Source organism: Microtus pennsylvanicus, chromosome 19, assembly GCF_037038515.1.
Source record: "Microtus pennsylvanicus isolate mMicPen1 chromosome 19, mMicPen1.hap1, whole genome shotgun sequence".
NCBI lineage: Eukaryota > Metazoa > Chordata > Mammalia > Rodentia > Cricetidae > Microtus > Microtus pennsylvanicus.
In genome coordinates this window covers 32164261-32177367 of record NC_134597.1, presented here as the reverse complement: position 1 = coordinate 32177367, position 13107 = coordinate 32164261, and the positions used below count along the sequence as shown (strand labels likewise).

The following is a 13107-nucleotide window of genomic DNA, read 5'->3' as shown; positions in this document are numbered from 1 at the left end:
GGCCTGTGGACCCTTGGGGCTGGGCCTAAGCTGCTCTGACATAAGGTTTTGCAGGTGAAAGCGAAAGCACTTGTCTCTCTCCAGCCAGGTTCTAGTGTGCGCATGGCTAAAGCCAGTCTTCTTGTAAACTAACCCAACGTAGAAGTATTCGTCTCATCCTAACAGTCAAGATCAACCCATTGCAGTGGGGAAACTCTAGTCTGGAGACAAGCCTTGAGCCATCACAAAATCACTGAGTGCTTTAAATGTGTTCCAAAAAGAATGCGTGCAGCATGATTTCATTGTCTTTGCTCAGGATGAAAGCACTCAGCAGTACTTGAGGTGTGCACCAGAGGCTGTGGTGGGCATGGCGTTGTTTACCAGTGAATATGGTTTCTCTTCTCTCTAGGACCTTCGGTTTGTTTGTTTACTATGCATTGTGTATCGAGCAGCCAGTGTGATAGTCATTAACTTAGAAAGAAGTAGCAATCTCTAGGTCATGTGCATGTTCAGTTTCTGAAATTTGGGAGGTATCTTTCTTAAAAAGCATATTCTGGGGTAGCCTACAAATACCTGTTTAGTCCAAAATAGAACAGACCTGTAGTTTATATTCAGTTATTGCAATAGACATTTTAAATTGTAGATTAAATGCGGCTTTATCCTGAGCATTAGCGCTTGAGGAAAGTGAAGCTAACAGAAGAGGCAGTGTGTTAGGAGCAGAGTATGGAGCAGGACACGGTGGGTGCTCAGGAGCCGGAAGGGCCAAGGCCACCATCTTGTGCCTACACTGCTTTAATACTTTGTAGTTAGGGGTTTGGTTTTGATTCACCAAGACAATGAAGGAAGAAAAGGGGGAAAGAGTTCTACTTCATGAAACTAGACAAGAGTTACACACAAAGACGAAAGGAAGGATTAAGGAAGTTAGGAATGTGTATGTGAGGGAGAGTGGAGGTAGGAGTGAATTGCTAGTTAGTAATTCTCTTTCAGGCAAATTATCTGTCCTAAACATATGGCTTTACTTATAAAATTGAGACAATGATCATAATTCTGTCTTGTGGGTGGTGTAAGACTGAAATGGAGATTACAACACATACCACTGCTCTCAGTGAAAATTAGTAATCATTATTTTCATTACTTGGCAGGTTCCAGTGAAGCCAACCAGCTGCCTAAATTCATGACCCTGGGTGGGAGAATTACTTGGCTGACCTCTAGATGGTGCTAGTAGCCCAGGGTCGCTAGAATGGGGAGGTCGTGATTGGGGGTAGACAAGTTGGCTCTAAGGAAGGTGGAAGTAGGTTGTAGCAGCTCCTTGATATCCTTGGTTGGAGAGTCATCTTGTTGAATGAGAACGACACTGAGGATGAGCAGTGCAGTTGGAGGTGGAAAAGTAACGGAGGAAGATAAAATGCAGCGTGTCTGTGATATGGGGAACCTGCCCATGCAGGATGGGGGAAGGGCAACAAGACAGTGGGGACTTCTCTCACACAGTGCTGACAGTTCCATGGGCAGACATTGAGAAGGCCAGGATTTTGAAGCCAAAGAAAGCTACAGTGTTGCTTTGTTTTGCTGGATTAACCATTCTCTCCTTTTCTCACTGTTTTCTCTCCTTTCCCTCAATTTACCCCATCTCACCCTCTTTCTTGTCCCGTGTCTCTGCCTCTACCTTTTGCATAAACAGTGTCAAATCTTGTTTCCAAAACATGGAGATTTGCAAGCGCCGGGTGAATATGTATGACACAGTGAACCAGAGCAAAACACCATTCATCACGCACGTGGCCCCCAGCACATCCACCAACTTGACCATGACCTTTAACAACCAGCTGACCACTGTCCACAACCAGGTGAGTGCCAGACACCAGGGGAAGGTGGGCAGGGCTGTCACTGTGGGCATCAGGACTCAGGTTTTCCCTACCAGACCCGGGCAGCTTTCCCAGTGTTATCCTTTAAGGTCTGTAAGCTGAAGTACTTGCTTCCTTGGTTAGTTTTTTAAGAGGTCACAGGGCTCTCTGTTCTGACTCCTGCTTCCTGAGATGGTACCTCTTCCCATTTTCCTCTGAGCTGAGGTGGAAATGGAGCCTGCTAAAAAGTTCTAGCACCAGCATGAGTCCCTCCCCGCACCCCTGTGTCCATATGGTCTTTATTCAGCAGCAGTAAAACCTGTCCATTCTCTAAGCCATAGAAAAGCCAGCTCTTGGGTCTGTCACCAGAATCCTAGCATTACCCAAGGGATACAGGAAGTTGACGTTTCCTTCACACAGATCCCCGACCTTCTATAGGTTGGAAGACTCAGCAACGTAGAATGTTTGAAATACAGATGAGGCTCAGGAAATAGGCACCGAATGAAGAATCTCCCCACCCTAATTCACCCGTCTCCAGAATCGGAGACTCGAACTGTTACTCCCATCTTCCAATCTCATGAGTTCCCCAAAGAAGTATTCTCAGACATTGCAGTCTTAGTATCAACCTGTAATGATGATGGTGTTCCTGTGTGTTGTTGTCTCTTGTGCACAAGCACATACACACCTTCAGAGAAGAGAAATAAATACGTAACGCTAATGTGTGAATGCCACCACCTGTGTGTCTACTTTTAGTTGGCAGGTCCTGTCACTGATGAGTCCCTGACCCCTGATCAGCCCTGTTCCCTTTCACCGTGCTGTTCCTCTTAGCTTGACTTCCAGTTTCTAGCACTTCCTCTGCTCAGACTCAGCGCCGTCTGGAATATGCTGCCCCCTGGAGGCCGTCAGTGTTTTTGGTGCTGTCTATAGAGTGAAGAGCTCATTTTCCTGCCAGCCTTGAGGTTAAGGCTTTTTTGCATCTAGGGCTTCTCAACCAGCGGTCACTGAGGTTTTCTTCATTACCCTGAGGCTTGTTTTTCCCATAAGTCTCCTTAGTAGACTCTTGATTCTAACTCCCTAACCTCAAATCCTCTGTCCCCATCTGTCTCTTCCTTCCATTACCAAAGGATCTAAGAAGGCTCACGGGAAAGGGAACCCCTCTGATCATGTGTCAGGGGTCATGTGAATCCCCCTGCCCCACCAGCCTTTCCGTGGATATATTCATAGGCTTCAGACTGGAGATCCCTGACCATATCAGAAAAGGTCACCTCCATGTTTCCTGTGCTAGGACACCCATACCCATTCCAAAGAATATCACCAAAACTGAAAAACACAAAGGCAGGTCCCAAATAAGAACACCTCTGTTTTCCATGGCTCTGAGACCCGCAAAGCTGGCCAGGTTGGACTAAAGTAGAAAAGGCCGTTAACTTAGTGTAATGGTGGTGGCTTGAGCACTGGGGAAATGAAATGCTGCCCTACAAAAGCATGATCCTGAGAACAAACTCTCCATCATCTGAGCTTTGAATTGTTGTCAGAAAAGCAAGTTCTTCCCATTATAACCCAGATTTAAGCTCTAAGGCATGCTTTCCCTCCCCTGATAACATTACTGACAGTAAACATTTATTGTGTCGGACTTTCTTCAGCATGGCATCATTCAGTCTTCCCAGCATTCATGTGGAATAGGTATTATCATTGGCAGTTTAGAGGCAGAAATGAGGCACAAGGCAATTAGTCCTCTTCCTAAGGCTGCCTGCTGGTACATATGAGATAGGTTTGGCCTTTGACGCCAGCAGTCTGTATCAGGGTCTGCACTCTTGAAACACATGCGCTGATGAATCCTGTGGAGGTCCCCAGATACTTTTCTAGATGGTATCGCTCTCTAAGTCCAACAAGACTTCTTTTTTTCATTAGTGACCCAGTGCTTTGTTCCTTCTCTGAGCTCTGAGAATGAGTTTTTCTACTCATTCTAAACATTCAGAAGTTTAGAAGCAAGGAAATACATCTACAGTTCTGTTTTAGTGGAAGGACATGGAACTAGTTCTGTGTTGCTCTTAACATATATCCAGCAGATATATAGGATCTTTTCCAAGTGCTCAGTATGCCATAATTTTTATGTACATTGAAAAACTGTTAGTAGCCAGGTGGTGATGGTGTACTCAGGATGCAGAAACAGGTGGATCTCTGAGTTTGAGGCCAGCCTGGTCTACAGAGCAAGTTCCAGGACAGCTAGGGATATACAGAGAAACCTTGTCTCAAAAAAACATAAAACAAAACTGTTAGTAACATATTGAAGGGAAAGACCTCCCCTGGGTGTTCTTGGCTTAATCCATAGGCTCAGCCACTTTACTAACTTTTCCAAGGTATCTCATTTTAGGGCATATCCTTCTCCCAAGAATTTCAACTGGGCTTACAGGTTAGACTCACATCCTGGTCTTACAGATGTCAAACTGTAAGATGTTTAAACATCTAGAATCACTTGGCCCATCTTTGCAACATAGATTGCCAGTGAACTTGCTTTGTCTTCTCATTTGTCTTTGTTAGCCAGGATAGCTCTCAGCAGTCCTCTCTGCCTCTCACAGACAGGTGCGATCGCTCTGTCAGAACCTCGGAGGACAGAGTAAAAGTCTCTCTCACCTTCACACACACTTCCACCAGCTGATCCATAGCAGCATTGGAAACTGAGGGAAACTGTCAGCTGCTGCTGCTCACACTGGGGACTGGTGGTCCTGCATTTCACTTTTCTTTCCTTGAGTCTACAAAGAGCTCATCATCTCCATGGTGAAACTTGAGCTAAAAGAGGTCCAGATCCAGGCTACACACATGAAGGCCATGTAAGGCAGGCAAGCAGAGGACCACAGTAGAGCCCAAGCCCTTCCCCCAAGTAGGCATCTGTCAGGATGCTGACTACACTGCCCAGCACATTGTGGCGGAAGTTGAGCCACACAACCACAGATTTGTACACGTGCACCATCAGGGAAGGCTCCAATTTGAAGCCCTCATACCCAGGCTGGCCCTAAAGCACAAAGGCTAAGAGTTCTCTCTGAGTTTTTTCAGAGGATTCCTATGAGATGAATAGCCTATGCTCATAGAAAGCTAAGAAAACAGCAAGTAGATTAATCTGTCCCAAAGAAAAGGGTAGATGACATTTATCAAGGAAGATAACTGAGGGTCTATAGAAAGGAAAAAGTACTGAGCCAAGATGCGTACACCACATTCATGAGGCCACTGCTGGAATTTATGAGCAGATGATTAAGTGCAGAACAGGTGCTGATGTGCAAAGTGGTCTTTAAGAGAGAATGATCCAAAGCTAGAGAGATGGCCTCTTTCAGATGACCTGGGTTCAATTCCTAGACCTACATTGTGTCTCATAATCATCTGTAACTCCAGTTTCAGGATCCACAGTGCCCTTTTCTGGCTCTGTGGACACTAAGCACACACATGGTACACATACATACATATATATACAATACACCCATACAATTTTTAAAATTAAAAGAGAGAGAATGATCCTGTGCCCAAGAATTAAAAGGGAAGTAGAGGGCAAGCTGTCACTAATCAGGCACTTAAAGGTCCGAGGTGGGCACCGGAGAACAAATGAGCAAAGCCAGTGGCCCTAGGGATATTTGGAAAGCAGAGGCATCAGAACAGTGACTGATTGGAGGCTGGGACAATGCAGTCAAATGGGGAGACATTAGTGCCATGGCCTCAAGCAGGGGACCTTCAGGGCCTGAGCAGCCAGGGAAAATAATGGTGTGGGGAAGACTGGAGAAACTGGCTCTTACGTGTGCGCATGTGTCCCCCCCGATACTTCCAGGAGGCATGGCGTGGAATGCTGAACCTGCATACACAGTTAAAATATGCAGCTCAAGATCTAATTAAGTGTATCATAGGAGTTTGTAATCATTTTCAAATAAATTTATTATCTTGTACTAAAATTCAGCACAAAATTTAAGCATAACAAATTGTGCAGGGCTAAAGATGTAGCTCGGCAGTAGACTTGCCTAGAGCAGTCAGGGCTCTGGGTTTGTTTGATTTCCCCAGCACCACAAAATAAAAAAAGGAAAACAAGACTTTGACCTTTTTATGAAATTTGATCTTCTCTTGAAATTCTCTTTACATGTGTGTCCAGTATTTACTCACAGTCCACCTCCTCCTTATCCCATAGCTCTTACAATCTCTAGAGTAGTGGTTTTCAACCTTCCTAATGCTTTGACCCTTTAATACAGTTCCTCATGTTGTAACAGGAACTCCCAACCATAAAATTATTTTGTTGCTACTTCATAACTGTAATTTTGCTAGTGTTAGGAATTGCAATATAAATATCTGATATGCAGGCTATCGTGACTCACAGGTTTAGAACCTCGCTTCTACAGCACAGCTCCTGGACCATGTTCAGTCTGAAGCCATTGCTAACCTCTGCCTCTCTTTGCTAAGGAGAGAATATAAGCATTCCCAACAGAGTTTGCTTTCCTTCTACAGCTTTGTTTCTGTTGGAAGTTCTGTTTCCAAAGATAGATCCAGATGTTTGCCATATGCTGCTTCTACAGTAGCTTTATCCTACAGCAGGCCAAGGGTAGCTGCAGGCAGCACTGTAGGAGCGAGAATCTCCTTCCAGGACTCTACCTGGGCTTCCCTTCTGGTGCGTGGGCTTCTGTCCTGAGACCTGTTTATCCAGGACCCTGTTTGTCCTCCCAAGTGTAGACTACCTGGATCCAAGGGGAGGAGAGGATGAGCAAAGGTGGAGCCTCGCTGGGACAAGGAGAAAGACAGGCTCAGCTTTTCCCACCCTCCCTATATCATATTCCACTTTAGAATCCAAGGAACACAGAGGCTCTCAACCCAAACCTGGCCTTCTGGGATGAAGAAGACTTTAATTAAACAATGTTTTTATTTTTTTATTGTTTATTTTTTCCTCTGGTGGGGAGGAGTGATTAGGAGCTCATATAGCCCAAGCTAGCCTCAAAGTCAGTACCGTAGTATTAAGATAACCTTAAGCTTCTGATCCTTCTGCCTCAGCCTCTTGAGTGCAGAGATTGCAAAATAGATACAAGATTGCCATAGCTGTTTTTATGCAGTGCTAGGCATTGAACCCAGGGTTTCATGCATGCTAGACTAGCACTCTACTAACTGACCTACATCCCCAGACCCTCAAGCAAAAGTTTTCTAGACTAAGTTAGCTTTTCAGTAGTGAGCTGTGTGGGTCTCACAGATGTGAGAATGCAGGTGCCTGCCTTCCTCTGAGGCATTCAGCCGGAGTCCTGCCCTTCTTTTTGCTTTTTTGCTCTTGATTTATGTTAGCTCTCCTTTAAATTCATTTATTTGATTTAGATTTGTGTCTCCCAACCTACCACCTCCCTCATTTTTTATTTTTGTTTATTTTTGTTTAATCCCCATCATTCCTTTAGGCTCCCACCTCCACCAGTGCCACTCTTTCCTTAGCCAATCCCGAAGTCTCCATACTAAACTACCAATCTACACTCTACCAGCCCTCAGCGGCATCCATGGCCGCAGTGGCCCAGCGGAGCATGCCCCTGCAGACGGGAACAGCCCAGATTTGTGCCCGGCCAGACCCCTTCCAGCAAGCTCTCATCGTGTGTCCCCCTGGCTTCCAAGGTAAGGCCAACCTGGTTCTTGCAGGACCACCTCTAGGGTTCTCACCCTCCTGCTTCCGTTCATAGGAACGCTAGTATCACTGACCGTGGAGGCTGCTCTCCCAGTGCTGCCAGCCTAGAAACAATGCGCCTTGCGCTCCAGCACCAAGTCCATTTGTTGTTGTTCTCAGCACCTGCCAGAAGCTGTGGCCCTCGCCAGCTGCCTGTGAAGAGGCGCATTGTCTGGTTCCATTGTTATGCTGATGTCAGCTCCAGCTTTCCTTGCGTGAAATGCTCTCTGAACGTTATCTGTAGAAAATTGCCAGTCTCTGACAGCCAGCATAGGCCCACTTCATGTGGAGAATAGAAATTTGTCTGAAAAGTGCCTCCCTGGGCCTCCTCCCCTTTGGCCTCGATCCCAGAGCTCCTTTCCTGTGGACGTTAAGCAGTTAGAGATGACTGTGTACCTCATCATACTTCACACGGAAAGTTCAAGGACAGAGTTCTGCAAAGTGCCCATGTGAGCATGTACACCGGTGCTCGGGTTCCATCTGTACAGTCCAGAGAGAGCCCGCCGCTGTCCCCATGTTCTTTGCTGTGACACTCAGCCGTACCGTCTTATCTGTGCTGTTTTGGACCTCACATAGTTTAACTTTGGAGAGGTGTGTTTGTGGGGAGTAGGAGACTACTTTAAGTTAGCAGCTAAAAGGAAAGTATCCCATGGCTGAGCATTAAAGCTAACTCAGTGGCTAGGAGGGGTCTCTTCATCCTTCAGTCATTCACCTCCCTCCTGTCCCTCACCCATGTACTAAACAGGCCTGCAGGCCTCTCCCTCCAAGCATGCCGGCTACTCAGTGCGGATGGAAAATGCTGTTCCCATCGTCACTCAAGCTCCAGGAGCTCAGCCTCTTCAGATTCAACCAGGTCTGCTTGCTCAGGTAATTCTCTTCTGTATTGCTCATATTCCCATTGTCCATGTCAATGCTTTTCCAAAAGACATGTATCTCTACTGACTCCCTCCCTGGTAATGAGGTAGGAGCTCCCAGGCAGTGGAATATGTCAGTAATATTCTAAATGATCCCTGAGTGAATTACCTCCCTAAGTATCTAGTGACAATTCCAAGAAGAGATTTAGATACAGAGAGTCTAGGGAAATTAGTATTTTACCTTTGTAAAGCAAATCATCGAGGAGACCTGGGTTTTAATCCTAAATCTGCTAGTAATTCTCAGTGACCTAAGGCAAGTCAGTTAACATCTCTTTGCCTCCAATTTCTTTCTTGTAAAATAGAAATAGTTCTTATAGCCAAAGCCCTGGAGATTATCCCTTCATTTTTAGAGCTGAAAAAAAAAAAAAGGCGACTTGCAGAAGCTATGGGCTGGAACCTTCCTTTCAATCCATAAAGGTGTTCTAACTGTGGAATGAGATCACAAAGATGAAAAATGATGGGAAATATGTAACGAGTTTATCGTAACAGTGCTGGTGCAATACCAGAAGTCAGTCCTGAAAGACACTCGAACTCTGATACAGTTGTACTGTTTTTAATGCCACGCACTTTACAGTTAATTTCTTTAATCCCACAATACAGAAAGATACCTATCTCTACTTGGGACAAGTAAGGAAACTGAAACAGGGATTTGCTCAGAGCCCATACAGCAGCTAGGCAGGGTGGCACATGTCTGTCCTACCAGTTCTCCGCTGGCTGAGGCAGGAGAATTGTGAGTTCAAGGCCATGCTAGACTGCATAGTGAGTCTAGGCCATCCTACACTACACAGTGAGACCCTGTCTCAGAACAAAAGCATTACACAACAGCAAGATGTCAGAACCAGGACACACTCTAGACATGACACGAATGTCCATATTTTCCTACTGTCTTAGACCACTTCCTATCTAGGGTGCCTTGACCTGTTAGTGTCAACTTTACTTTTAAATAAGGTAGCTTCCCAAATTGTTTGTTTATAGAAGTGATTTCTATATAGAAAATAGTTTATAGATAGTCGATTGCATAGGTCTGTTCTTGGCTCTCTTGTAGTCCATTGGCCTCTAAACATCCAGTCTTGGGCTGGAGAGTTAGCTCAGTGGTTAAGAGCACTGCCTGCTGTCTCAAAGGTCCTGAGTTCAATTCCCAGCAACCACATGGTGGCTCACAACCATCTGTAGTAAGATCTGGTGCTCCCTTCTGGCCTGAAGAGCAATGTATATCTAATGAATAAATAAAATCTTTAAAAAAAAAAAAAAATAAATAAACATCCAGTCTTCACCATAACATCTGTGTCTTGATATCTGGTAGGGAATGCATGCTGGCTACAAGAGAAACTGTGAGGGAGCAGGTCAAAGTGAAAAGACGGTAGTACAGCTGCCTGAGGTCACATTATACTCAGTCCTTTCTTCAAGGAGCAGGATCCAGAACTCCTTCTCACTAACAAGAACAAGTCAGAAATTCAGAAGTGACAGATCCTTCTAGACTCCACTTTCCATGAGGAGGTTTTTGTATTCTTGGCCAATTGAGTCATATGGCCAAGGTCCCTGTATTTCCCTGAGGACAGGTGACTTCTTTATAAACTATCCACTCTACCGAAACCCAGTGCTTCTCACTCTAAATGGTGGCATTTTCAACAGCCAGTCTTTGCAGCAATTGTCTTGCTATCTACTTCTACCTCACTTGGCACTGAAGCTGCTAACAGATAAGTAGGTTTGTTCATGCCACCTTCGTGGAGGTAACACCCACACCAGATTCCAAATAAGGCCATTGTGTTTGTGTTCTCCATAGAGTACGTTTAGGTACTGACTGAGATCATGGGAATTAGGTCATCTGTGTGCACACACCAGGTGCACCACTTGCTGGCTGTCTTTGAAGACGTGAGTTTTGACATTGAAATTTCATCCTTTTTTAAAATAATACAGGTACATAATTTTTTAACTTATGTGACAGCACACATTTTACTAAAAGAAAATATAGTCCTTTCTCTATCCCACCTTTAATTTCTCCTATCCCAAAACAACCTTTAACTTGACCATTCATTATGTAAATCTATATAAGTAACATTTCTATAGTGTTTTTCATTTGATTCTTTTAGATTTTATTCTAAGCTGACTTCCTATTTGTATAATAAAACCTTTGCTCTCCAACCCATCCTGCTGCCATCAGTCTCTCTTCCTCATTCTTTCATTCTGCCATTCTTCCAAAATAATTTGTGATTCAACTACTTCATACTGTTTGTATAGTTATCGATCTTAAAACATCGCCCTTGATGAGCTTCATAATACACCACATTTCCTTCCTTGTATGGCTTTCTCATTTTCCCACTGGGTTACCTTATTGTTGAGTCTCAGATCATTCTAGAGCTGCAAGAGGTTTCTGTGTTTGACATGTTTAGGTTGAACATACTGAGTTCAGTGTATTATTTGTCTTATGAAACCTTTTATACAGTCCTTGTCCACAGAGGTCTCAAGACTTACAACTTCGTGTTTTCCTGTTGTTTTCCCATGCTTTGTCCTCCTGGACTTCCCTATTCGCCTTGACTCTGAGTTTTGTTCTTGTTGTTGTTTCTTCTTTAACAATATTTTCTGTTTCCTCTTTGCAAAATTCTTATTACATGGATGTTGGTACTTCTATTTTTGTGTGTGTATGATGTGTGGGTGTGTTGATCCATATATGTTAGTGATGGGTGGACACATAAGTACTGGCTAGTTTTATGTCAAGTTGATACAAACTAGAGTCATCTGAGAGGAAGGAACAGAAAATGCCTCCCTAAAATCAGGCTGTAGGCAAGCCTGTAGGACGTTTTTTTAGTTAATGTTTGATGGGGAAGGGCCCAGCCCATTATGGATACTGCTACCCTTGGCCAGGTGGTCCTGGATTCTATTCTATATTGAGGAAGGGTCTCTCATGTGAATTAGACCTCTCTGACCAGTGTTAGTCTAGCTTTATAGTTTGCTGGACAAATCCTATCTTTGCCTCCCAAGCACAGGGATTGCATATGGGCCACCATTCCTGCCTGGCATTCACATGGATGCTGGGTACCCAAACTCTGGTCCTCACACTTTAAGGGAAACACTTCACCCACTGAGCCACCTTTCTCACCAGCCTGGATGTTTATACTTCTAAATAGATTAGTGTTTCTTCTCTTTCCCTCGTGTGTGTGTGCATGTGTGTAGTGTAATGTGGTGTGTATGGGGGGGTGTGGTATGTGGGAGTGTGTGGTGTGTGTGGGTGCGTGGTGTGTAGTGTGGTGTGCTGTGTGTAGTGAGTGTGGTATGTGGGAGTGTGTGGTGTGTGTGGTGTGGTGTGGTATGTGGTGTGAGTGTTTGGTGTGTGTGGTGTGTGGTATAGGTGTGGTGTGTGGTGTAGTATGTGGAAGTGTGGTGTGGTATGGGGGTGTGTATGGTGTGTGTGAGGTGTGGGAGTGTGTGGTGGGTGTGGTGTATGTGTGTGCGGTGGGGGGTCTATTTTCTGAGGAATTTCATTTGTTTGAATTTTTTTGACTTCTCTGTTTCTGTTGCCATTTTTTTCATTTCTGGGAGCACCTTATCTTGCTCCATACATGCATATCTATATGAAGAAAGATGCACATTTTTTAAATTCTGAGGATATTAATTATAAACAATTATAGACCTTTGGAATTTTTTTCTGTTTCCTACATTGCTTTTGTTTCGTGTGAGTTCCATTTTATTTTGGCCGTGATGGCTTCACGTTAGATGCTTTCTAAAGGCTGCCTTAGCTGTCCGTGCGTGGCCGAGACGGAAACATTGAACTGCTCAGCACGCTGAGAAAGCTGACCAAGGATGGACTGCTCAGTGCGGCCTTCCCTGCGGAGCGATAAAAGCAAGCCCAGCATTTCCACTGGCAGACCCTTACCCTCAAGTCACACCTGTAGCTCTTTTCCCTGCAATGTCTGGACCACAGACACCTGCAGTGGGAATCTAGCCAAGCTTCACGTGCAGATTTACCTTAGAATAATTCAGTATGCTAACTTTCTTGGCAATTGGCCATGTGTTGTTACACCTCTGCAGTCTTAACTGTTATTATCTGTCCTCCAGTCTCCTTGCGTCTATGGATCTATATATTTTATTTCTTCCCTGTCATGTTGGGTTCAGAGAAAAGAAGAAATAATTTGCCATATTTTCTAAGCAAGTCATTTAACCTCTCAGTCTCAGTTTATTCACCTAAGAGATGGAAATAAATAGTGGTTCTTACCTCATAGGACCAATATTAAGTTCAAAAATCCATTTATGACTAAACACTGGCACACAGTACAGATCAAGAAATATTAGCTCCAGCCAGGCACAGCGGTGTGTGCCCATAATTCCCGCACTTGGAAGACTGAGACAAGGAGGGTCCTGAGCTCAGGTGCTGTATGGGATGCATAGCAAGATCCTGTCTCAAAAAAGAAGAGGGGGGACAGCAATATAACTCAGCAGTTAAAAGTGCTTGCCTTGAAGGCCTGATGACCAAATTCAAGTCCTGAATCGCAAAATAGGAGGAGAAAACCAAGAACTGACTCCCAAAGGTTGTCTCCAGAACCTCCGGATGCATGTGTGCACTCTCATGTCATATACACACAATAATAGTAATAATTCTTAAAAGAAATATTAGTTCTTTTCTTTGTAGTAGTCATAATAAATTATAGGTACGTAATGTAATGCCATCAAAATGAGCTGGTTGTATTTGTAAGCATCATTTTCACAGCCAATGAAAAAGGTT

General features: G+C 44.3%; 1 protein-coding gene across 6 annotated transcripts in view; it reads left to right on the top strand.

Annotated features, from left to right (window-relative positions):
- The window catches only part of Hipk2 (homeodomain interacting protein kinase 2), a 180430-nt gene that overhangs the window by 143037 nt on the left and 24286 nt on the right, over positions 1-13107 (top strand). For 3 of the 6 annotated variants that reach the window (XM_075953486.1, XM_075953485.1, XM_075953484.1), the window contains exons 7-9: positions 1658-1820; positions 7301-7427; positions 8222-8343. In XM_075953486.1, coding sequence (XP_075809601.1) covers positions 1658-1820; positions 7301-7427; positions 8222-8343 — 412 coding nt within the window. Of the gene's footprint in view, positions 1-1657; positions 1821-7219; positions 7428-8221; positions 8344-13107 lie in introns of all 6 variants that reach the window. The other 3 variants (XM_075953482.1, XM_075953481.1, XM_075953480.1) reach the window with 1 other exon arrangement.